Here is a 25,197-nt window from a genome sequence, read left to right as displayed (position 1 = left end):
GTCGACTTCACTTTCGAACATATCGAAATCCTGTGAGACAGACACACTCCTGACATTCTGACTGAGACTGAATACGACTATTCCGCATTCGTGCCACGACTTGTCCCCTCCGTGGAGATAAGGCCAGGCTAAAATTCCCGCCAGGACATCTTGCAAGATCCGAATCCAAAGCTTGCCAAAACTGGCAGCTGCGCCGGTATGTCCTAGTTCACGCTTGGACGACACCGGCGAAGGCGTGCTGAGTTGTTATTTCTGTAAAATACGACATGCGTCGTACATCGTAAACTTTTTAGGCACAGAGGTCGCTAACGTGGGGCTTGCGGTCAATTCGGCAAGCTAAGGCAACAACTCGGAACTCCAACGCTCGTGAGTTTCTCCTACAATTTGTCTTGTAATATGATTATTCCTGTTGTTAATCATAACGTAAGATACAAATATAGCACATGATTCGATGCGGTTTGTAACCCGTGTGGTTGTTAGGTTGTACAACACCTGAAGTGATGCAAGTCGTATACAATCCATGCTTAACGTCGCCGTCGCATTATTGAGCATTGGGACGAATGACGTCTGTATGTTTTGTCGCCTTGATGAAATACCGCGACGGGCGCTACGAATCTTTATTACAGACATTGGATAACAGCCCCCACAACCGGGGTTGCCGTACACATACTCATTTGCAAGTTGAAGCGCAAATGAAGGCTCACCTCCTCTTCCTCGCAACTGGGCGTTTCGCAGTGGTTAAACGAACCGCGCTAGTCCAAGTCGTCACCTAGCTCCTTTTCCTTTTATTGGAATAAGAGCACCACAAGTTGGCCCATAAACGCACGCTTTGCTGACCCAGCCGTTCCCTTCCTAAGATGGGGGAATATGGCTCATATTGCGTGGTCGGGAGAATTTAGGCATTGGATGTTACATGTTATAAGATACACAAAGAAAGAACGTCAGGCTGCGTAGTGTTATGCAGAGCTGGTTTGGGGCAGACGCTGTGGCTGAGAACTGAGGCTAATGCATTAGCAGCACAAACATCGATGTTAGCAAAAGAAAACCGCTTGAATTAAAGAAGGTAGCATGAAATTGCACAAGAATGCGGGTGGGCCCATCTGATAGGTATTCGTGGTGATAGGGTTGTAGGGCCGCGGAGATAGACACCTTTCATTGTTGCAATCGGGGGGAACCGTTGGTACATACCATGTAGGTGTGATCACCCCTCCCATTCATGGCCGAAGGAGCTCACAACGTCTGTCAACAAGATACGTCCTGCAATGGGCAGCTTCGTTGCACGTGCTATATACATCGCTGCTATATGTACAACATACAATGCTGCCGGCGAGGCGGCGAGGGCGGCGAGGGCGGCGAGGCGTCGCTTCCTTTACCTCCTACCTAATTAGGCAGTTGCCGCCCTTCTTTCTGGAGAGATGATATAGTTTCAGGACGTGACGCACCTCTGCAGCCATAGTCAAAGGACCGGCCATCCTCTTCCTTCCCAAGGGACTGACCGGCTTATTGGGGAGGTGGGTGTGCACTTGCGCCTCTCGCCTGCGCTGCCTTTTGGTAGGGAACCGGGGACTCAGAGCCTCTTAGAGCAAACTCAAGTAAAATATGTATCCTCGACCAAGATTTGCGGGAGAGAAAAGCGCAGGTCGCCTTCTTTCTTGTATCAGTCCAGCAATGATGTTGCCAGGCGTTTCTTGCCCCCGCAAGATCGAATCGAGCCGTCAGCCTGGGGCTTCCAGACTGCAGTACGATCTATTTTTATTTCAATGTGTAGATACTACGTAGTTGCGGATCAAACATGCTCGGAAGAAGAATCAGACAAAACTGTTAGCCAGTCTTTGGACAACCCACCAACTAGGAGCTTTACCCTTCCTCCTTAGTGTAAGTACTCTGCAAAACCAAGACGCTCAGCTTACATGGAGGAAGCGGGAAGCAGTTTTTGTCAACAGCGACGCCATGCTCATTTGAAGCTATGACAGCCAAATTCGAATGCGCCAACATCACTAACGCCGTCTGCCTCATTTGCCGACCTCTCGAGAACATCAATATTCAGTTTTCTGTGGGGGTCAAGGACCCTTTCCGTAAGCGACGTGTCGTGGCGCAGAGCCTTTTAGCACTGGCAACAATCATGATGGCATCATGGGCCAGTTTGGCAGTCGTGGTTATGCAGGGAGCGGACGGGCTACATTGCGCAGAGCATCCTTGCATGCACAAGACAACATGTGCACGCCAGGTCGTCCTCAGTTCGCATAATAGGAGAGGGGAAACTGAGCAGAAGTACGAATGTACATTCGTATGTTGTATGTTGTCATGCATACGATAAGTGCGAAAAGTGGACCTTTATCCAGCACACAAGTGCGATCCCCATGCGGCGAGGCCCATTTCCACCAGGTTTGGCTTGGCTTGACCGTTTCTTTTCTTTTCTCCTTCTTTATCAGCCGTTCTTTCCGTTGCCAGAAAATGCTGCCGCACATGGCAGCCACCATGCTGGCTGGCGTCTTCCAAACTCGGAGGAATGACCTCCCTTTTCTGCTCTGACTGTCTTGCCTGCCCCCTGTTCATTTCGAACGCCCCAGCGCCCCTAGCACTCTTCACACTCTTCACCCGCCCTTATGCACGTTGTAACCGAGCTTACACTATTCTTCGTGGGAGGGGTTGCTGCCGATGGGACCCACCAGCCAGGGTCGAAGCGGATAGCTCTTTCCTTCCTCGTCCTCGTTGCCAATCTCGTGCGCCGCAGGAGCATAAAAAGCAGAGTTTGGAATTTAATCATGAAGCGATCGCATTGCGGTTGTATCCTGAGGTAATTATGTGGAGTTCGATTGTGCCTTTTAGTTTTTTTTTTCTTCTTCTTTTCTTTTACTCGGCGATAGTTCTTTTTCTTTTCTTTTTTTTTTAAACCCAGGAAATCTTAAGGTTTCTTGTAATAGCCTGCTCGGCCTGCTCCTTCCTGCTTGTGAATATCACGTTCTTTCTGTTCTTAACTTTGCGGACATACTACACTTTTTAAATGTTGTTCGCTCTGTAGCATTTTGTTCTCCTTTTGCTGCTTTCTCCTCTTCCACCTCTTCTCATCTGTTTATTCTACGCTCATTTTCACATTTGTGTTGCGGATTCGCCCTGTTCAGAAGCCCACCCTCCCGTTATTCTTTATCCACGCCCTCCACCATACCACTCCTAGACCCGCCCGCCATTCCCTTTCTAGTCGCCGCCCCATTGTCGCTCCCTTTTCTGCTCAACGGTCTTTCTGGAAAATTATGGGGCTGGCAACCGAGGATTCGCTCTCGCTATTCTTGTTCGGGCACGGCATACGTACTATTCAACGTTCAAAGAGCGCGCCTCCCCCAAACTGTGGAAGAATGTGGACCAGACGGTATGCCATGACCCTATGCTGGTTTGGAAGACATTTGAACAACAGTCAGCGGTACATATTCTCCTCTACGGTCCAAACGCCAGAAGCGCCAGAAACGCTGGCCAAGACCCCGGCCGGTGAGATCGAGCAAACAACGTGAACATGACAAGACGGGGGCCGCAAGGATCGGGATTTGCCCTCCCCATCCTAGCATGCTTTTCCTCTCGTCGATTTTCCTTGTATTTTCAAGTATTTCTTTTTGTTGACCCCCTCCCCTTGCCGCATGTCATTGTTAATTATTAAAGCGTCTTGAGTAAGACTCTCTTGTGGCCAACAAGGAAGCGCAGGACTAAATGCAAATGCATGCTGCTCGGTTTCTTCATCACACGTCTGCGTGCGGATGCGCGTGCCATTCCTGTGCTTTCTGTCTTTGGCTTAGCAGGGCAAGTCTGTTACAATTTTTACTTGCAACAAACGACGAAAGATGGCCGCATTGGCCTTAGACTACACGTCAACTATTAACTGCAGCATGCTTTTTACCTGGGGTGACAAGGGGCATGGAAGTGGAACAAGGCCTATACAAAAAAGAAAGAATGACAGGAGAGGAAGAATGGCAGGTGGTGGGGGGGAGTGTGGATAGGTGTCAACGACAGGGGGTGTGCGGCTTGACGTGGACTGGACAGAGTGTGGTGGGTGGGGAGAAGGATGAGAGGCAAGCTGCTGACAGGGCCTGTCTTCTCTCTTTCCTTTTCTTTTTTTTTTATGTACTTCGTACGAAGGAGAGTCCTCCGCCTGTGCTCCATTCATGCCGGCCAAGGCATGTGTGAATGACACCGGCGGTGGACATGGGGGCGTCTTGCATGGGCTGGCTGGCTGGTTTGCGGGCTCGAAGCACAAAAAAACAGAGCCAGATGCCGAAAGGGGACCATACTCATTTGGCCTTTCAACTTCAGTCTCCTAGAGTCCCCCAACCTTTGGGCCTCTGTTCTGCATTTTCTCTATCGTTGTCCCTGCTGGTCCATTCCTCCGTTGTATTTTGTCTACCGCACACCACGATCACAGCAAGCAGCGAGCGATCCAGAGCTTTCGACTTGTTTCTTCCCAGTCTTTATTTCCTTCTTTACGCTTTAGTTCGACCACCACATGAACGGCGTACAGTAAATAAACGGCACCCAGTTATCTCCAACAGCGGCAGAACAGAAAACACCATCCCACACTCACTCGTGCGTATTAGATGCGATGAACACACCGCATCTTCGGCCTGTATCCTGCGGACATCTTCTTTAAACCCAGCGAGGAATATTCACCTTCACCAACCGTTGTTCGATCCTCTCCTCCTTGGGTTTGCTGTCCTGCTTGTCTGACAGTTGCCTGGTTGCTGAGCGTTCTCTCTGCGAAGTGTAGTTGAAAAGCAGATGCCACTGTAAGTAAGGTGCAGACAGCAAAAGCAAGGAACGCCAACCACAACAATGCCTCACGCTTGCTAGCTGTGTCAAATACTAACCCGCAGCGTCTCGCCTTAGGTTGCGTCTGCATTTTGTGCTTTCGTCAGCAACACTCTGAACGTTGCATAAGTTGACATTGGCTTCTCTTTTCACTTCCTGGTCTTCCTCGTCACCCTCCAAACACCATTCCGTGCCTTTTTTAACTCCCCTGCATTGTTCCTCCTTGTATTCCTTGGGTTGTTTTCCATTCCTACCATCTCTGGTCACTGCCAAACACCTTGCTTTTTACCTGAAAGGGGCATCACACGACGTGGCTGGCTAATCGACCATAATATAAGTAACGGTGTGTTGCACATACCACGAAGCTCTTCAGAGAAGAAAGACCCAAGAAACAAAAGAATAAATAGGCAGCCGAGACGATTTAACGACCAAACAAAGTCGGAAGCAGGGCACTGATTGGCAAACCAGACCTGTCAAGCCAACAAAGAAGGTGGCACGCCATCTTCTTTCCTCAAAGTGGGATTATTTTGCTGCTACCAACAATAATTACCTGCGATGGATAGAGAGCACAAGAAGCCCGACTAGCAAGATCTTCTCATGGTGCCTCAATCTTGCCTCCTTCCCTGACAGGCAACAACTCACTGGCCCTCTTTGTATGCGGTACTGAACTGAAGACACCCCCAAGGCCGCCATCGAGCAACTATACCCCCCTCCCCAGTTCCTGCAGACCTCACCAGGCCCTGGGCCCTGCAGAAGACGCTGTCGAAAGGGAAAGCAGTCCAAGCAGACCAAGATTATTCTCGACCCGAGATTGATCCTTGTCATCTCTCCTCCCGTATCCACCTAATTTGGTCCCCCTACCATCCTTCTCTCCCTGCTCGCTCCACTGTTCACTGCTGCCCACCTTGCCTGGCCAGGCCTTTGCCCCCATACCACTTGTGTGTAAGGATAGTGCCGACAGACTTTCTCACGAAACACTCCCCTTCATCATCTGCCGTTCCATTTTATACAAAAGCACACCTCGTCCTGCGACAATAGCCATCCATCAACGGTCTTTCGTTCTTGTCTGCTCGGACTGCACTCTTGGTTCAATACGGAAAGTCGCCATCCTTTGCCGGTTCGATATTTCTCTTCTCTGTCGCTTCAAACGAATATTGTCTTCATCTCTGGACGACAACAACGGCACACATCGTCGTTTTGACGCCCTGACCACCTGGATATCCGCAAAGGATCTCCGGCCTATCCTTTACTTGAATCGAAACACGGATTACAGGCACCAACGATATGGTCTCTGTCTTTCCCTCTGCCACCTGTTCTGATTTGTTCCCTTGACCATCTACGACTAGCTGGACCGCACTCACGATTTCAGAGACAAGAGACGAAGAAATTGGGACAACGGACTCGTCGACCATCGCCAGCCAATCTACTGAGACGACCATCAGCTTTCCGGACGTGGATTGCGGCATCTTCTTCATCCGCTTTTGGTGTTCCCCGGACTGCTGAGTCTGCAGTCCGCGATATCGTTGTCCACTTATCAAAAAGCAAGGGAAAAGAAGAAAAAGGAGACAGAACAGCGCTTAGTTTTCTGTCCTATCTTTCTTTACTTTTTCTTCTAACTGGCTGGCCGCTCCCTTCTTGTTTGTTTCTCTTTCACCCTTCACATCTTCCCCTACTTTTGTTATTCCTCTTTTCCAATCCACCCAACTATCTCGCTTGAACGACTCCTGCACAACATTGGTGGTGGCATGCTCCCATGTCAACCGCAACCTACACAGCGACAATGGCAGAGCTGAAGGAGCCATCACATGGCATCTGGACCGGTTACGGCAGCCCAGTGCAAATGGCAAACGGGCGTTTCGGGCATCCGGGAGCGTTGGATCCGGTTCTTGCCAATGCGGCCGCGGCGGCACCTCCGGGCCCACAATCGGCACGGCCGAGAACAGACGCCACTGGCTATCCGTACACGCGGTACCCGCAAGACGACACTGACATCTACGGCAGACACCATTCAACATCAAGTGCCAGTGGCGTGCCGCATCCGTCACTGACGACACACCAAAGCTACCCGAACCTGAAGCGGACCTACTCACAAACAGAGCAGCACCAGCAACCACCACCGTCGCAAGCCCCACCATACGGAGACATGGTGCAAGACATTCGCACCGAGGACGGCTCCAAAGTCAATGTGAACCAGGGCCATAAGCTTCTTTCCTTTCGACGGGCAGCGGACAAGCACACGATTGTAGACCGCCACGGCCGCATCCAGCAACTGGATCTTTCCGCACAACTGCACGGCATGTTCTTTTTGTCCGAACTGCCCACAAGCTCGAGCGACGGTTCCGTTTTGCAACCAGAGTTGACGTGCTACCGCCGCAATCTCTTCCAGATCAGCGGCACGCTGATAACACCTAGAGGGCAACTGTCCGTCGTGAACGAAGGTGGCGAATCGGTAGCAGTTAGCTCAACCGAGTTGACAATTTCCGCGATCGAGTCTGTAGATGGCCATCCGATTCGCCTGATTGTCATTCCATGGAAAACCCCACCGCCAAACTCGCCCGAAGTTGCTCAGAACCCCGATCAGGAGCCGGTGCCTCTGCCGCTGATTCCGTTTCAGGATGATGGTTCGGAGGCAGAAGGCGAGTATGCAGTTTATCCGATAGGCTGGCGCCGTCTGCAATTCCGGATGTAAGTTTAGGAGAAAGCGTGTACGATACCAGAATCATCGAAGGTATGTATATGTTGAACGGGTTCTGAATTGGTTGCTAATTTGCGATTTTTGCCTCGCAGAGCCACGGCGAATAATGGACGGCGCAAGGAACTTCAGCAGCACTTCGTTCTACACCTAAAGGCCGTTGCAACTCTGGCCAACGGATCAAAAGTTGTCTTGGCCGAGTCGACCACCGCACCAATCGTTGTACGTGGCCGCAGCCCACGCAACTTCCAAGCCAGAAAGGAAATCCCTTTGCTGGGTTCAAGTGCCGGTTCGAGAGGCCAGGCTCTGGTCGAGACAGGAATGGGCATCGTCGCAGGCCCTCTGACTGTGAAGACACAAGATAAAGCAAGAGCAATGGCGCTAGATTTGCCCCGTTCGTCCTTTACCTTCACCGCCGCGCCCAAGATGCCACCCAGCCCGCTGTCGATGCGGTCCAAGTACGTTTTAGAGATGTGATGGCCATTTTTGAATACTGGAGTGTAAATAAACACTGCCAGAGGGGTTGGAGGTATAAAAGCAACGACTAATCCCACATCTCTTTGTAGCTCGTACCCAGCGTGGAATACGCAACAGATGCCGCTGCCTCCAGCAAGTGGCGGCGCGTACCCGGCAACCTCCATGGCGAATGAGCCTTACCAGAAGCTGCCGATAACGGGCTCCCCGCACTACACAGCGGAACCCCAGGAGATGCCTATGCAGCAGGCCTCGTCGATGCCTTCAGTGCAGCTCTCGCTTGTCGCTAACGACCATCCGCAATCGAACATTCGGACGCAGTACGCTTATGTCCAAGGAACGTCTGCCCCGCCACCGCAAATGTCCCTGCCAACTGCCAGTGATGCCAGTGGCCTGAGCATCCCGAGATATGTTGACAACAACGCGCGCCCGGCGAAGAGCCCCCGCCACGGAAACAATGACTCTGTCCACAGTGCGGCGTCCTTGAGCACGAGCAACGACACACCTGGCGAGTATAGGTATGCCCCGACACCGTACTTGGGCGTCGGGAGCACCAGCGAGCTAAGCCCACACTCGCAGCACCCGCAACATGATGCTCAGCATTCGCCATCGCAGCCACCTCCGCCACAACAGCAAGGACGTACCCAGCAGCAACAGTCGCAGCCTCAGTCACAGCAGCAGTCTCCGTCACAGCCACTACCTCTCCCCCACCCGCAACAGCCGCCGCCGTCACAGCAGCAGCAGCAGCAGCAGCACCAGAGTGCCCCCCAGCACCACCAGGGGCAGGCGTACGGCCCAACGTCGCACGATACTTCAGGCAACAACAGCACGGCCAACCCGCCTTCAGCGTCTCACCCGCCTCCCCGCGACTATTATCCATCGGCGACTTCATGGGCACAGCCTCCTGGTGATGCGAGCCAAACTCCGTATGCGAACGGCGAATCTCGACACTATTCCTTCCCTGATCAATACAAGGCCGGCCACCAAGTTAAAAATGGCGAAGCTCTTCCACAACCACACAGCTATGCTGCCCGGGGATCGTTCGATGCGACGACGATGAACCACTACTCTTGGAGTGCGGCTTAGCTGTCGACAAAATGCGGCGATATACCGATGGAACCAGGAGTAGCTCACAGTCGACAAGGGCCCTCGTACGCGCATCTTGCTCGCTGCGTTATATATACTTTTATTTCTTGGCTGTCATTTTTTGAGTGAACTTTGTTTTTTGGAGGGGGGGCGGGAGGTTTGAGTGACTTTTATATATCGGTCAGTTTATGTCTTTCTTTTGGGATGAAATATATTATCAAGGGGCAAGCATGAGGACCATTGGGCACAGCAATCGGGTTGGCGCAACATGGGACGGGTGCTTGTTTTTTCGGTTTTTTTTCGGGGTTTTTTTTCATAGCCGCTATTTTGAGCGGGCTCTTCTTCTTGTCGTTTTCTCTTCTTTCACGCGTCGATACCACTGCGTGACTTTTCCTCTTTGGATCTCTCTTTTAGTTCGACAACGTGTATTCTCTTGTCCTGATCCGAACAATATTGTGGGTTTATGTGTTTCGTCGTTGTGAGAAACGTCAGTAAATGGCTATCATAGGTGCGATGGGAAAAGAGTCTCGCTGTGAAATGAGGAGCCAAGAAGCAACCAAACCGCGGATGCCATATCTCGATTACTTATATATTGGTTATAAGATATCGTCTTCTTTTGTTTGTCGTGTCCTAGATATGTTTTGCCTGTTGTTTGCATATGTGTGAGAGGTGGACGTGAACGTTGGGGTGAAAAACATCCAGAGTTGCGGCAGCAGCGGTTATTATTGGACAGGGCGACCGTCGGCTTCTTGCTGTGTTTGAATAATGTGTGACACAGGGTGTGCCTATCTTGAGAGCAGGACTAGTAGCGTACATGTATACACATATCTCTCCTTGACAAAAACAAAGTGTGTTAGTGGCATTATATACGCAGAACCGTCGTCGCAGAGGTATTGAGGCACCAGATGCCTAAAATATGAGATGGACAAACCCAAGGCCAGATGCAGGCGAGGTCCTCTCTTTCAAACAGAATAATAGAGCGTAGTATCCCGGTCGGGCTAGCCGGGTAAAGGAAGAGGCAAAACAAAATGCAGATGGGAGGCTGGTGAGACGATACACTAGTGAAAGCAGGCGGCAATATGTACTGTAGCCCGTTGGTGATAATGGTAAAGCAGAAAGGGAGTGAGCTTGTGGAGGGAAGTCCGGGAAGGTGAAAATAGAAAAGAAACGAGGTCCCACGACGTAGGTAAAGGGAGGGAGGAGGGGGCACGGGAGTCCATGAATTTTGGGGCGGCTGCGTGAATCGGGACGTGGAAAAGCGTGGGACAGCGGTCCCGTCGTTGCGTTGGCTCGTGTTAGTTCTGTTGATCCTCTTTTGACCTAGCTAGCCAAGTGACGTTTTCGACACCCTCTTTTTTCTTTGCTCTTTCTTTTTCCCTTATTTCTTTTCTTTTCAAAGGATGCCTATACGGCTCTACAATTGGGTAAGAGCGGGTAAAAAGGCAATGGTCAAGGCAGATCATTACTCCATATCGTTGATGTGAGATTGACACAAGCCGAAAAGACCCAAAGCTGATGAGAGAGGCCCTTAGGTACGTCTTACTTTGCATGCAGCTTATGACAGACAGCATGGAATATGGCACGCATCGAAGTTCTTTTTTTACGGCGTGTTTCAACAGCTTCTTGTTCACGGTGAGGACGGCCATCCATATTTGGCTCAAACGAGAAAGAGGCGAGCTGCAGGAGGCCGTTTTGGAACCGCAGCAGGCCGCCATACATTTGTTCCGCGCATATTGGGGCTCCGCAAGAGTGGTCGATCGGCATCTGCATCACGGGCCATGCAGGGCAGTCTGGCTCGAACCAGCCATGACCCGTTGGGCTGGGCAGCTGGTGAGTCTCCGCCCTAGCACCCACACGGTCGTCCACAGCAGCTGAGAAACGCCTCCGTGGCCCCAATGCCTGACTTGACCGGCTGAGCTCGAAAATGTTGTTGTGCCAGTCTCCTGTCTTTGGTTTGTTTCGCTTTCTTGTGAAGCCTCTGGAGACACCTGTCGGGTTGCCCTTGTGGCACAATCCAACAGAATTGGATGCCAAACAATGGGATTATGAGAATTCGATGTGTTTGTAAATTCGTACGACACGCGCCGAAAAGCATGGGGAACTTGCAAATTGCGTATTACCACTTAGTACATAGTACGTTGCACTGTGCTGGGGAATTACGATAAAGCACCTAGAAACGGGAGGTCACATGATCCCACCCCAATGCCAAAAGTTGTATCGCCAGCTGGTTGGCAGTTGTCCTAGCTCACCGAGATTTTCCTACTTCAGTCTCTCCTTTTCTTGTGCTGCGACATTTGACATTCGTCAATTTGCCTTTTACGGGCCCGCCCATAGCTATTCAGCGACGCATAAGGTTTCTTGGCAGACATTTTCGGCCTTGTTTAATACCAAGAGCGTTAGATTTCATTCGCCTCGGCCGCAGACCATGGCCTATCTCATGAATCACACCAGAGCGTTTGTACATGCACACAAGCCAATCCGCACACGTTATTAGTGCCAGTTCTAACAATCCAACCAGAGTTCGGCGAGAGGACCTTGCTAGGGAAGCAGATGAACATGCTGACGGCAATTCTGCACCCCGCCGTGTTGAGCATGATGGAGCAGGTGATGAAGAGGTTGCCGCCGCACGTGCTGCACTCGATGCCTACATGAAAAGCTCATTGAAGCTGGAGTTTGATGTGCGACCCCCACAGTCAACGCCGTCAATAACTGTAGTAAGCAGTGCAAACGACAAGGACGTTGAAGATGTTAACGACGATGAGTCCACGGATTCTTCAAATGACAGCGGTACACAGCGGGGATCAAGAAAGAGAAGCAAAACACAACGCCAGCGAAGCAAGAAAGACGAGGCCGCAACGATACGCGGCACAACAGAGTTTGCTTTCCGGATGTTCTCCGGGAGTGGAAAAGCCGCAGTGCCCGTCCAAAGTACAGACACGTCGACAGAAACTATATCTACAAATGCAGCTGTGGCGCCGACGCCGGTTGTTCTGCTTGATGACGGCGATGGGTCCGAACTTCTCGGCCCCGGTGGCCTTCTCAACCCGCCTCGGCCTCTCAGCTTCTACCTAGCCGGCGAGCCGTCGTCTGAGGCATTGGCGCGCTATTGTCAGATCACGGTCTCCGGCGAAGATATCGTCAAGGCCAGCCGCGAAGCTCGTGCGTGGGGCTGGGAGGTTCCATGGCGTGCACGCACCGTCGTGCAGGCGCCCAGTAAGACTGCTATGCGGGCCCTCCTGGCCAACGCTCTGGCCCCGGACGGGGTAGCCGCGTTACCCGAGAATCTTGCGCTGGCGCTTGCATCAGCCCCCAATACGGTTCCATCCTGGGCATCTTCTCAGTCACGCGAACCGATCGGAACGTTACCGCTCCTACCCCAAGCCTCCGACACTCCAGAAACAAAACCAAAACACCGCCGGCCCGGCAAACGGCACCGTATTATCCTACGGAAGCGTGAGCAGGACCGACGTGAGAAGGCCGCCAAGGCGGTCGCTCGGGCACTGTCCAAAGAGGACCACCTCTTGGAAAAGAAGAAGCGGCTCAATCGTATCAAGAAAATGAGGCGGCGAGAGAAGAAGAGGGCAGCCAAGGGTGACGAAGGCGCCGACAGCGGTGGTGACGACAACGGTGACGATTTTCGCGCTAATTGAGCGTAGTTTTGTCCTTTTGGTTTTTAGAGTATGATATTACTTTTACACATTGCAGCGAGCCTAGGCACAGTCACAATTTAGGAGACCAAAGTTGGCAGTCAAATCATTACAATCTTACGTTTTATGAGAAGAGCTTGCGTTGCCAATTTGTGTGTCGTCGTTGAGTCACAAGCCACACTTGCACGTTTGCACCGCCACATATCCGTCAAACTCGAAGCCTTCAGAACCCACGATTAGTGTGCATTGGGGCGTGCCATTTAACAAGCTTGCATTGGGGTGGGTCCAAAGTCTGAGCTCCTGCCGTTAATTACATGTGGCAGAAAGTACGACAGTTACTGCTCAACGCTCTATGTCGTACTTCCGTCACAATATCGACGCGCGCAAAATATCAGTCCATTTGGTCTCCTACACGCCAGTACTTCGCGCGTTCCGCTTCGCCCTCCACCACGAATAACGTCTTAGCTTTTCTCTTCACCCAATTTCAACCAAGCGCGCAGGCGGGCACCGTAGCCCTTGCATCGCAAGTGAACGAACCTCACCAACTCAGCCGTCGAGCTGTGAGAGGGGGAGAGAGAGCTACCATTTGTCGCCTTTCCTCGCAAAGTTTATTAATTGTCGTGCTATACTCTATAAACAGACCACATGATGAGCAACGATGCAATATCATTGGCGTCGCTGTCGTTGACGCACGTCTACTATGTATGCTATGCTTCCGACTTTTTCTCAATCCCCCTTCACGTTGTTCGACCGGTCATGTTTGCTAACTAGTATTTTTACCTCTCTACTCTTCCAGGACCCAAATGATTTTATTTCTTACGTATGCGCCTGGCTCGCTCTCGTGCCGCAGGCCATTATCATAGTCTACGTCACTCTCGTCTGGAGCACCCGCGAGGCCGAGGTTAGTCTGGCTTTGGCTGGCCAGCTCGTCTGCGAGGGCGTCAACTTTGTCTTGAAACGTATTATCAAGGAGGAGCGCCCGCAGCACCACTATCACGGGTCCATGCTGGCTTCGCTCCTAGGCAGTCTTGGCGATGACGGCGGCAAAGCAGGCAGCGGAGAGGCGGGCGCGATTGCTTCGGGCAATGGGCTTCGTGGCGGTTCTGGGGGATTTGGCGGCGGCCAATTGCTCCCCATCCGCGGTGGCTACGGTATGCCCAGCTCGCACGCCCAGTTTGCCGGCTTCTGGGCGCTCACCATTTCCCTGTTTCTACTCGTGCGGTACGAGTCGCAGTCTCAAAAGCAAAAAGCCACACCCCCACAGACACCTACAGTGTGGTACAAGCCCTCTTCACTGTCATACTTCGAGCGCGTCGCCGCCAGCGTCTCCGCATTCATCATGGCTTTTTTTATCGCGTGGAGCCGCGTTTATCTTCATTATCATACTCCCCGTCAGGTCCTTGTCGGTTTTGCTGCTGGCCTCGTCGTCGGTGCTGGGTGGTTTGCTGTCACGGCGGTTGCGCGTCAGACGGGCCTCCTGGCCTGGGGTTTAAGCCTGCCGCTGGCACAGTACCTGCGGTTCCGGGACTTAGCGTTGCGCGAAGATGTACTACAAGCTGGCTGGGAAAAGTGGCAGGTACAGCAGGCTGCCAATGAGGTGAAAAAGAAAACTTGACTATGAAAGTTAAGAAATCAAAGGCGGAGGTATATGGGCTAGAGATAGGAAACGGCACGGTGTAGGGCTTCCTTAGCACCTCTTTGAAGCTAACCGTTTTCACTGCGGCTATTTTGTGCTGTCAATCGAGGTGCAGGGTTCAATGTATCAATTTACAGAACACAGAGTATGCAAGACTTCGCGGGACGCAAATGGTCGTACGAACTAATCACGATTGACTTCAACTTGAGATATTGTGTTAGTAGAACGTGATTGAGCCAGTGAGTGATGTAATATTTGGTTAGATTGGCTAGCCACTGTATACAAGTGTCCAATTATATGAGAATAGAGAACTTTGCGCCTCTTGTGTAAATAAAGAGACTTGTAATAGAGAACGTGAATGGGGGAGAAGAAAAGGAAATAAATAAAGAAATGGGGAGAAGGTGAGAAAGTAAAAAAGAAACAAGAGACAAGAGCGAGAAAAAAAGCGCGTTGTGAATCTTTGACGCCACGACAATGCAAAAAATACATGACTCTCCACAGGGTGTACCTTGCTGAGAAAACATGGGTCATACAGAAGAGACAAAAAGGAGGATATCCAGTAACAGGAGAAAAAGGAGAAAGGTAAAGATACAAAGCGGTTGGTTTTACGGTGACGTCGGTGTCATCGTTGGTCTATAAAGAAGGTGGTATTCTTCCTGCTGCAAAACTAGCATGAAAGAAGCGCAAAATAAAGACAAAACAGGTGTTGGGTTAAAGTAGAAAACAAAGTTCGCCGGAGCTTCACTGGGTGTACAAAAATGTCCGAAAATGATGTCGTGATGCATTTGCGATTAAGTGAAAGGTCTGGAAAAGCTAGACTGAGTAGCATAAATGATTAAATCCAATCACTTGTTGTCTTGCCTGATACTCCTGTGTGGCTTGCGGACGAGGCTTCCCGGCGGAGGATGGACGCCGTGGAGCGCACTGCCGAGCTGTTACTCCGTGACACTGGCGCAAAACCAACACCGCGTGGGCTTGGTAGCTTTGTTGTCAACAGCTCTTTCGTCGGACTCCTCTGTTGGCTGTATACAGACGGACTTGATGTTGGACCGCTGGCAAAAATATCATCATCAGGGTTGTACCCATTTGGTTCCAATGTCTGGGACCGGAGGAGGGCATCCTCTCTGGTAGTAAGCGAAAAGTCCGAGGTGACGATGCTCTCCTGTGGGTGGGGTACAGGAGGCAGTGTCTTCATCCGAGCATCTTTTACAGGATCCCGCACTGGAGAGGCATCCTCAACACTGGCCAACTCGTCCCTGCTGTCCTTGGTTGCTAGGCGTCCAAGGTTGGACAGTGGGCTAGGACGGCGGGTTGGCGCCATTTGTGAAGACTGTAATAGCTCTTGTTGTTCTTGTTGTTGTTTCTGTGTAAGAACAACAGCCACCACCTTCTGCTCTTCAGCTTCAATTTTTGCGGGAACTGCTGCAGCGGCGGCTTCTGCATCACCTGCACCAGACATATAGAGGTTGTACACCTTTTTATCCAATATCTGTGAATCCATGGGTGCAAAATCTTCGACATTTGATAGACGCAGACCAATCTGCACAGTGGCAGACGATGCCATGGACGAGTCTCGCCGGTGGCGCCCTGCTGTCAAATTGTTCATAGATGGCGGAGGCTTCAATGAGCTCATGTCATAGCGGCCATTGTTGCTAGCTGAGACAAGTTTCGCTGTTCCAGGCATGTACGTTGTCGCAGGGAGAAGTACTAACGACTTTGTTGTCGCTGGAGAGAATGAAAGTTTTCGTGTAGAGGCTGTCGACATAGCCGATGACGACGTTAGTGATGCAGACGACATCTGTGCGGGTTCGGGGGCTTGAATAGAGACCGCAGTGGCTGAGCCTGACGTCATGTTCAAAGGATAGAACGCGTTGGATCTTAATGGATTCGGTCGGCTTGCGGTGATGGCGTAGGAAGGGGAAGGGCCACGATTGACCAGCATGCCGGCCTCATCTTCTTTCCCGTCATGCACGCTGCCGCTGATAAGGCTGGCATCACTCAACATACGGCGAAGGTCAGCACCGTTGCCAACGGGGCCCATCATATGGCCTTGGAAATCAGGCTCGCTTCCGCCGTAATGACGAATCCTGTCCTTCATACGATGACGCTCGTACTCCCCCGACTTTCCACGTGGCCCAATGGTCGAAACGGTGGTGGAACGCAAGAAGAGATGCAGGCCACCGGTCATCAGGCCTGAGACTCCGGCAACCACAGAGGCGACCATGGACAAACTAATAGCTTGCCCACCGCCATCGTCTTGTTGGTATTGGAAGCCAAGCGAGAAAAAGAATGGAATAATAAGGGTCTATGAGGCAATGTTAGATAAAAAACAAAAAATCGAACGCTATAGCCGAGTTCTGAGTCTAGTACTGACGTTAGAGAGGATACCAAGAGCGAGGTAGTACACCATGCGTGAAGCAGAAATTCGCTCCGAGATGTCGATTTTTATGCTTCGTGTCAGGCGCACAAAGATAATGGCGGTACATAGCACCAGAATGATGTCGATGGCAAGCAGTACAGCAAAGCAGCCGCGTGAGTAGATTGCCACAAACCAGAATAAAGAAGCAAAGCAAAAATCAGGTGACCGAATAAAATCGGCGACCAGAAAGTTGGTAAGCAGCAGTATTCCTAGCACGATGAGGCAGACGGTTGTAGTGTACCTTCCACGCGCGGGAAAGGGCTTCTTGCGGAGACCTCGAATAGCAAATTCGACGCCGAAGACGAGCTGAATATAAGGGACAATAAACACAGCTGTGCACATTAGTTTACTGATGTATTTAAAAGGTTGGTGCGTCCCTCGTTGCAGCTTACCAGGCAACATAAATTGCGAAACCAGAGTGCAGCCAATGCTCAGAAGGCTCTGGAGACCCTGTGCTTGGGCCACTGAAAATCCAATTCCTTGGACGGTGATGCCAATGGAGATAACAAGAGGGAAAACTTCTGCGGTTTGAATGAAAGACGTCTTGGGGCGGTCGACGGCTGCACCATAGCGCCTTTTGTTTCTTCTTCTACTTGAATATGCATCGTAAAGGATGCCGCAGGCAGTGGCAAAGGCTGCCACTGCATTGAAGGCAGCCAGTATTATTGTTGACGTTCGAATGGACTTCGCAGCTGCGAATCGCAGTTCGCTGATAAACTGTATTTGCTGGTGTGTTGCGTTGGCGCCAAATTGAAATCCTCCTGATGATTTGTTTGAGAAGCCGTCAGGAGCATCGCGAACTGCCAGCCAAGCCGCTTCTGGCAATATTCGTAAGCTGTCCATTCTTTTTGTTATGCGTGAGGTTGTGTGAACTGTATTTGTGTATTTGCGAAAAAGGTGAAAGGCGATACGACAATAAAAGGTCGTAAGGAGGGCGGCGGAGAATAAAGACGACAACTCGGGCTGACGCCGAGCGTCGAACGGCGGGAGGGAGAGCCACGGTATGGCAAAGAGTTGATGGCGAGTTGGGCCGTCTCTCTCCCTACGTTGTTGGCCAAGTCATTTAATCCGCGCGTGTTTGTCGTCGGTTCGGTGATGTGGTTGAGCAATGAAGATGGCAAAAATATGATGAGAGAGGAAGAAAATCTCGAAGCATAGGGATGCAAAAAGAACGTATGAGGAGAAAAGACAAGATGGAATTTGCGGGGAGGAGAGGCAAAGAAAGGAAAGAGTGCGTCGTGTCTGAGGATAAGTGGGGAGGGGCCGGGAGAGAGAACTCTGGCGAACAGACATGCAATTTCTGGTAGATGGTGCGGCAAACGGGTGTAGAGACCCCAAGAAGGCCAGAGTGAAAGTGCGTGGAGTAAGTTGGAGAGGAAGCCAGACGCATTCGACGTACAGATATGAAAGACAAAGAGACAGATAGATGATGCGTGTGTTGAGAAGAGAAGGAACGGAAAGATCGAAAGTGAGAAAGCCAGGAGCAGTACATCGAACACCGCCCACATTTTCTTGCGGGCGAGCCGGTTGAGTGGCCAAGGAAGGAACAGGGACAGGGGCTGTTAAAAGTGGTAGAGGTGAATAGCTAGCCGGGAGAGGGGGACGAGGGATGACGGAAGCAAAGAAGGAGGATGTTAAGGGTGCTGCAGCTGGGCCGAGATGCCAGAAACATCTCGGTATTTGTCTGATGCAACACGAGCAGGCTACCGTGGATGTCCTGCATGCTTTGTCCTGTCTTGTGCCGGAGATGCCTGGATAGCTCTAGACACCCCCCTTTGCAATTATTAGCAGGTTTGATGTCGGTGCCCTCCCCGTCTGCACTTCAAATTTACCCCGGGAGTTGCACACAACCGCGGAAAAGACGAAACAATATTGAGCTAATGCCAAGGGACGACTCGAGTTGCAACCACAAAACAATGAAAGAGGTCAGATAAAAAGGCCAGGGTAACAGGAGCAAGTACCTATAATCCTTGTTGAACCCAAATGCTCTGGCAACTATTAAGAGGGCAAGATAATAGATAGTCGAAGACGGAAAAGAAAATGGCAGAAACGGCCGAGATGTCTTCTAGAAGAGGACTGATCGGAGACCATGGGTGGCCGCATAATGGTTGGATGCATACAAAGCTGAACGTTCCTGGTTGGCTTCGAGTCAATGTGGAGAACATGTGAGAAGATGTCGAAAACTCAGACCAAAAAGTAGAATCCCGTCATGCATGTTCAATCTGTGTGCAGTTGGCATCATGACAAAGTCTTTTGTACAGGATTGCTACCGTTTTGGTACCCCGAGCCGCGGTTGCCATTCAGTTTAGTGTCCTTGGTCGAGCATAAACCACGTTCCGAACTGTAAGCACGAAAGTCAGGTCGTACTCGATACTTGTAGAGTCTCTTTTTGTTTGTCGTGCAGGTGAATATCGAGTCAGATCCCAAGATAAGACGAGATGCTTGCTAGGGTCACATAGCTTTCCAAATTGGAGAAAAACGGGCTGCAATCGTCATCCGAAGCTTTCTGCTAAGCTCCTTAACGGCGAACTGGACTCGATTGGCCCATGTAGTGTCCCCCGCTCTGCTACTTGACAAACAAGCAGAGCCGTAACTTTTTTTTGGAGGGGGCACCAGTGGTTCCGCAGTGGTGGTGTGCAAGGCAAGAGGATAAGAAGCGATGGGGAGCAGGTGGGCATGGAACGTATTCATCCGGTCAGACGATCATTGGCCAGGACAGAAAGGGCTGTCGTGAAAGCATTGAGACTACAATCGAGGTGAAGCAGTTTTGTAACGACTATGAGTTTCGTAACGTTTGAACAGCGCGACCCCTTGTACATTGGTTGGGAAGGAACAGGGTGCATCAACGTCGGGGTATGTTCGATTGCAAGGGTTGTTTTTGGAAGCTGGACAGGCTGGTCCCAGCCGTAAGGGAAGGCACAAATGTCAAACAAGCTACTGCGCTAGTATATTAACGGACTAGTGTGCTATGATTCCGTCGTCGATCAAACCATCCATGTCTCCACTCTATATCATTGACAGCTATTATTAACGAGGCAAGCCACACCTATCAGCCACATTGTACCACCCTGACCCCAACCAACCGCACACCAACAACATCTCCTTACGTCTACACTCCCTACTTTCTTCAAATGGTATTTCGGTCGACCGTGTGGCGTGGAACGTGGAGGTATGAGGATCAAGACGAACAAACAGGAGGCCTTTCCGATTTCTGCATCAAGCTGGCTGTGACCAAATAAGAGAGTGAAGACGCAGGATCTGTACTTCCTCTGTGTTTTCTTTTTTGGGGTGGGAGGGCGGGAAGCTCCTAAGTATCTTTTCCATTTTATTCACATTAACCTCTAGTGTTTGTGAATATTTTTCATTTCTAGGGCATTCTGCCACTGTTTCTTGTAGTATATGCACACATCACGTCGTGGACGAAATAACTTTCTAAGAATTAAGGAGCTTTGTATCAAATGGCCCACTGAGTTCTAAACACGGAATGTCGGATGCGGTGACACAAGTTTATTTAAGAACTATTGGGGCCAGATATTTTGAGATGGGATATAAGACAGTATCCTAACCTCATGATCTAGGTGTGGGTTTTCCTCATCCAAAAAGGGATCACTTAAGAATGGCAAAGCTAAATGACCAAAATAGAGCCAAATAAAACTCAATACAGATTCCCATCACTGTCGTTAGTCTCGATATTGCCATTAACGACAGTAGGGAGCATCGACATAAGATCAAAACTGGGGAGATCTCTCATTAGCCCGCCATTTATGAGAACTTATTCCGGGTCGTCGGAGCTCCTGAAGTTTCTTGAGTATCATCGACACTGTACACGAGAATAAGACATATTTTATTATTCGCCGCGTCTTATAAGCCTTTTACCCGTAGACAATTCTTATCATAGTCCAGTTAAATATAGAAGTAGCGTAGAAAGATACTTGAAGAAGAAAATGGCAGAGCAATGTGAGACAAGCAATCGACAAACCAAACGCAAGTCTGAGAACTGGGGGGAAGGCGATACTTGGGAACCACAAATTCCTTTTTGTCGCGAAGGTTCCTACGAAGCAAATCGATCTCCCCTCTTTTTTCCCGTGCTCTACTGGCTAGGGGCTTTTTAGTGATAATATGCTTGGCAAGTCTCGGTCTCGTTACTTCCATGTAGAAATGAAAAAACCCTTCCAGCTGTTGTCGGCGATCCCTTTTGCGACTAAACGTGATAATTAAATTCACGCGCCAGTCTGAGACCCTATGGCAAGATATAGTTCGGTCACATGGTTAAAGTCATACGGAGCTCTGAAGGTTTTCAAAGCATGTTCCTCCGTACTTTCTTCGCCTACGTTGCATCCCATCTGATTGTCTTGACAAGGACACCTACATGAGGGGTAACGGCGACCAGGAGAGCCCTGACACCGATTCCGGGGTCGTGATCAGCGTCTTATGCTCACATCACCATTTCATTTCCAGCTCCTAGGCAGTGGACACGAATGGTTCCTTAACACTCGGATGCGTATTAGTCCACAGTGGTCAGTCAGAAAGAAGCGCCATTGTGAACATATCTGGGCTCATTGAGTGGGGGTAGACATGTCTAGGCTTAGTGCTAGTCTGACAGCATTGCTGGGTGTGAAATGAGGTCCCCTGTTCGTTTTCGTTTTCGGGCCTCGAACCTGTTTCCTGAAGGCTTTCGAGATAATAAAATGAGCGTCTATCAAAGAGCAAATTAGGGTTTTGGTGACGGTTTCGTATCCCCCCCCGGTTGCAACGTAGGATACAGCGCTTCGCTTTATGGGTAAAAATGCCACATGTGGGTTGTCAACCTTGTAGAAGAGCAGCAAAGAAATTGTCACGAACGTGAAGTATATTTTCTATCCAATTTGTTCGGAAAACAAATGCATAGCCCAGGAATAAAGACCCCGACGGGTAAACGTTGGATCACACTTAGGAATGAAAACCAGAACGCTTTGGCCCATTACTTGGCTATGACGGATGTTCACCTTCTACAGACTACTGCTAGGCTGTTACTGGACGATCAGAATTAAAAATGTCGAAAAGAGAGCCTCCAATATTAATTGGATGTCGTTCTTTATTTCATGAACCAAAAAAAAAGAAAAGAAAAGCTGGTTTCCACCTCTTGTCTAAGATTATGTAGATTTTAACAGCTTGCGGCATCAATACGTAAGTAACCGTACGAAAGTGACCATATTACGGTTTTTTCCATCGTGTCATATGAGTGATATCCATGCAATTCATTTTACTGTTGTTGATTCACAATCCAAGCTAGGTTGGGTACAGAGCTGGTGTTGTAGATTCTGGGTCATACAATGCCCACCGCCTTGAGATTTCACAATTCAAAATAAAGGCAACTCGTTTCGAATTAGCAGTACCCCTCAGCCCCTCGAGGTCTCTCCCTTTAATAGGAATCGATAGAGTGGTAAGCACCAAACAGGAGTTGGCGACGTAGTATTTAACGGAGGTAGACCGAGCTTGTCTACAAGAGAGTAGCAGTGTAATGTCAGTGCCCTGGCGACAATTGACGATAAACGAGACTTGGTGGGCATCTGCTGTTACTCACCGCACTGGAACTGCAGGGTCGAGGTTCGGCGTAAAGGCGCACCAAAACTTCATACATTGTTATGTTAGGGACCAAAAGCACCGTGTCGTAAAATACAAGCTGAGAAACACCTAGTCCCGCCCGCCACTTTCATCCAAACAACTGCATGCCACCGCACAATAGAAAGACAGCAAAGGCACTAAATAGAATTAATAAAAGTCTTATCTGACAAGGAACGCAGACGAACACCGAGAGACAGAACGCTCATGAATCGGCCATATAGTGTGGCCCACCAGCATCAATTAGCCAACGCCTTCACTCCCCATCCGTATTAAAAGTCGTATTATTAGCGTATCTCTCTTTCCGATCCAACGCATCTTGTCGCTCTCCTCCGTCAAGTGCCTCTCCGACTGCCGGCACGGCCACTATGCCGACTTCCGTCGCCCCCTACTTATTACTTGCACACAGCACCAAGCTGGTGGAAACTTATTTCAACTTCCTTCCCTCGGCAACCGCGTCACGAACAGCAAAAGCGTCCTGAATCTCGCCGATGGCCACGTACAGAGCGTACAGCGGCAGCCAAACCCACAGAGTGTTGAAGAAGACAATGTACACCCACTTGTACATAAAGTTAGAGCAGTCCAGGTTGTCGTTAAGCACCAACCACTCAGGGCAGAAGGTCATAAAACCGCCGTACAGCTCGGCTGTCGCGACAATGATCATCAGCACGTTGACGCGGCTGCGGCGCATGGCCATCTCGTAGCAGATCCACACGGCCATGGGGCCGACGAAGAGTACGGTCAAAAGTTCTAGGCTAATCACGCCCAAATCGGGGCCCCCCCAGCGGCGGTCGGCCCGAGCATAAACCATCCACAGCTTGGCTAAGGGTTGATCATGGATGGCACCGGCTTGGGGGCCGTAGATGCGGTCGGGGCGGCCGAGGAACGCCGACGGCTCGGGCATGTAGAAGCGCTTGCTAGCAAGGTCCTCGGCCGAAACAGATGAGACAGGGATCCAGCTGAAGAAGCAGTGGTAGAGGAAGCTGGCCTCGAGGATCAGGTGGATGAGTGCGTCAAAAGCATGCCAGATAAAGAGCACTCGCGTGCTGCCCTTGGCATTGTGTGGCAGAAACCGGCGAGACGCGGCATAACCGGCGGCTAGGAACACAAGACAGGCGGCAAGCGACACAAGAGTCGTGGTGTCGAATAGATCGGGAGGCAGTGAGCCGGCAGACGCAGTCGTAGAAGCCATAATACGTGACAATAGGGGATGGTGGATGGACAGTTCCAAAGCGAGGCGATTGCGAACAACTAATGGGTCACGGCGATGTGCGAGAAGGTAGTTCTGTGACTATGTTGAGATACGCTTTGAATGGTGTCTTGAGACTACTTCTAGAACCCCCAAAATCCGTTAATGAAAAACTCGGGCGTGGTTGCGTTTAAATTTTCCGTCGCGTCGACTGCGGGCGATGATGTATGTACGAATGTAGCGTCCAATTTTAATTACATTTTTGCGTTGCTTTGCGTACAGAGTATCTGTAATTAAATTGTGGGGCTGAAGTCCGTGTGCTGCAAAAGTCTGTTCAGGAGTGCCAACTGATTCCCAACACCTTTAACAGGTTGAACAGGTGCGGGGAACACAACAGGGGCACACACAGCCACCAGCCACCCCTTTGGCTGTGGCACGGAGTTTTGGGAGACTGCTGGCCTCCGCATCACGACCTCCAACGTCCCGGCTTTTTGCTCTCACCTTGTCCGTACATGAGTGTTAGAATCACGTTGCGGCCATGCAGTTGAGCGAGGCCCGTTTTATGTGAGATGTCATTGCTGACATGCACCCAAAAAAAACCGCCTCTCTCATACAGCTCGCCACTGAAACTGAGACGAACTTTCAGCGACAAGGGACACTTGATATAATTATTTCATATCCATTGCAGTTGACAAGCATCCGCGACCAATGTAGTTTAAAGAGCACAACTTGAAAGTAGCACATGTAGATGTTGCAAAAGTAGTATTAACTATTTTTGCAACTACTTACACTTACACCCAACCATTTACGACCTTGCACGACAAAATTGCCATTTCCTTGCTTTTGTAATGATTTATTCGACTAAACTATCTGGTATCTTGAATCGCCATGAAAATAGATCTGTCAGCCCGGGCGACGATTACCAACGCACAACGATGGTAAATCGGCAGCAACATTGTCGTGTAACAACTGAATTTTCAACGGCAGTTGGTTATGCCAACCCCGGTCAGTTGACACCCGGACGGTCAACGGGACATTGCGAAACGAGCAAAAACGGCGCTTAGTGGGTAGCCTGCTGCTTGTTGGCTTCGGCCGAGGCCTCGTAGCCCTTCTGATCGACCTTGTCCTTGACAGCGTTGCCGGCGCCCTGGAGGCTATGTGTGTGTTAGTTAAATTGTAGGAGTCTAATGAAAAGGAGAAGTTGCAACATACCGGTCGCCAACGTTCTGGTTGCCGTCCTTGGCAATGTTCTTGTTGGCCTCGTGGGAAGCGTCCGAAGTGGCAGCGTTGATCTTGTCAGAGACAAAGTTGCCGGCCTGCTTGATGGTATCCATTTTGATAGCTAAGTTGTTGCGTTGAGAAAAATAAAAATAAACAAAATTGGTTTGAATTTTGGATTTGGTGAGTGTTGTACGTTTTCGTTTGGTGATGTGAGAGAAAGAAAGAAAAGGATGTCTGTTTAGAGAGGGACAACAGATCCTTTTTATACAGCATTTGTCGTAAAGCACGAACTTATCAGCCCGAGTGAATGAAGTAACTAACATCTACGACGTATGTGGGTCATTACGTCATAGATAGCTTTCCAGATGAAGCAAGCGGCAGAAGATCAACAATGAGCAAAGAGCTAATATGGGGCCAAGGGAGAGAAGTCTCCGGGCAATA

At 50.3% G+C, this 25,197-nt stretch overlaps 7 protein-coding genes across 7 annotated transcripts; 4 read left to right on the top strand and 3 right to left on the bottom strand.

Annotated features, from left to right (window-relative positions):
• Positions 1–6,571: 6,571 nt before the first annotated feature.
• Positions 6,572–7,960, top strand: SPBR_07260 (Transcription factor vib-1; the record flags this gene model as incomplete). Its single annotated transcript, XM_040765514.1, has 2 exons — positions 6,572–7,476; positions 7,579–7,960. 2 exons carry the CDS (start codon positions 6,572–6,574, stop codon positions 7,958–7,960), a joined length of 1,287 nt encoding a protein of 428 aa, XP_040617165.1.
• A 117-nt stretch (positions 7,961–8,077) lies between these two features.
• Positions 8,078–9,043, top strand: SPBR_07625 (uncharacterized protein; the record flags this gene model as incomplete). Its single annotated transcript, XM_040765879.1, has 1 exon — positions 8,078–9,043. The coding sequence occupies one exon, from the start codon at positions 8,078–8,080 to the stop codon at positions 9,041–9,043; it is 966 nt and encodes a 321-aa protein (XP_040617164.1).
• Positions 9,044–11,468: 2,425 nt separating this feature from the next.
• SPBR_07385 (uncharacterized protein) lies at positions 11,469–12,693 on the top strand (the record flags this gene model as incomplete). The annotated part of the gene is made up of 2 exons (XM_040765639.1): positions 11,469–11,497; positions 11,562–12,693. The coding sequence occupies 2 exons, from the start codon at positions 11,469–11,471 to the stop codon at positions 12,691–12,693; spliced, it is 1,161 nt and encodes a 386-aa protein (XP_040617163.1).
• A 642-nt stretch (positions 12,694–13,335) lies between these two features.
• SPBR_07619 (uncharacterized protein) lies at positions 13,336–14,305 on the top strand (the record flags this gene model as incomplete). The annotated part of the gene is made up of 2 exons (XM_040765873.1): positions 13,336–13,392; positions 13,487–14,305. 2 exons carry the CDS (start codon positions 13,336–13,338, stop codon positions 14,303–14,305), a joined length of 876 nt encoding a protein of 291 aa, XP_040617162.1.
• An 856-nt stretch (positions 14,306–15,161) lies between these two features.
• Positions 15,162–17,588, bottom strand: SPBR_08965 (uncharacterized protein; the record flags this gene model as incomplete). The annotated part of the gene is made up of 3 exons (XM_040767091.1): positions 15,162–16,631; positions 16,701–17,077; positions 17,138–17,588. 3 exons carry the CDS (start codon positions 17,586–17,588, stop codon positions 15,162–15,164), a joined length of 2,298 nt encoding a protein of 765 aa, XP_040617161.1.
• A 5,185-nt stretch (positions 17,589–22,773) lies between these two features.
• SPBR_07776 (ebp domain containing protein) lies at positions 22,774–23,538 on the bottom strand (the record flags this gene model as incomplete). Its single annotated transcript, XM_040766030.1, has 1 exon — positions 22,774–23,538. One exon carries the CDS (start codon positions 23,536–23,538, stop codon positions 22,774–22,776), a length of 765 nt encoding a protein of 254 aa, XP_040617160.1.
• Positions 23,539–24,595: 1,057 nt separating this feature from the next.
• On the bottom strand, positions 24,596–24,869 carry SPBR_08023 (glucose-repressible protein; the record flags this gene model as incomplete). Its single annotated transcript, XM_040766273.1, has 2 exons — positions 24,596–24,689; positions 24,748–24,869. The coding sequence occupies 2 exons, from the start codon at positions 24,867–24,869 to the stop codon at positions 24,596–24,598; spliced, it is 216 nt and encodes a 71-aa protein (XP_040617159.1).
• Positions 24,870–25,197: the final 328 nt, after the last annotated feature.

Source organism: Sporothrix brasiliensis (assembly GCF_000820605.1).
Source record: "Sporothrix brasiliensis 5110 chromosome Unknown Cont20, whole genome shotgun sequence".
NCBI classification, from domain to species: Eukaryota; Fungi; Ascomycota; class Sordariomycetes; order Ophiostomatales; family Ophiostomataceae; genus Sporothrix; species Sporothrix brasiliensis.
The sequence above is the reverse complement of the archived record's forward strand: the minus strand, read 5'-3'. Positions and strand labels throughout refer to the sequence as shown.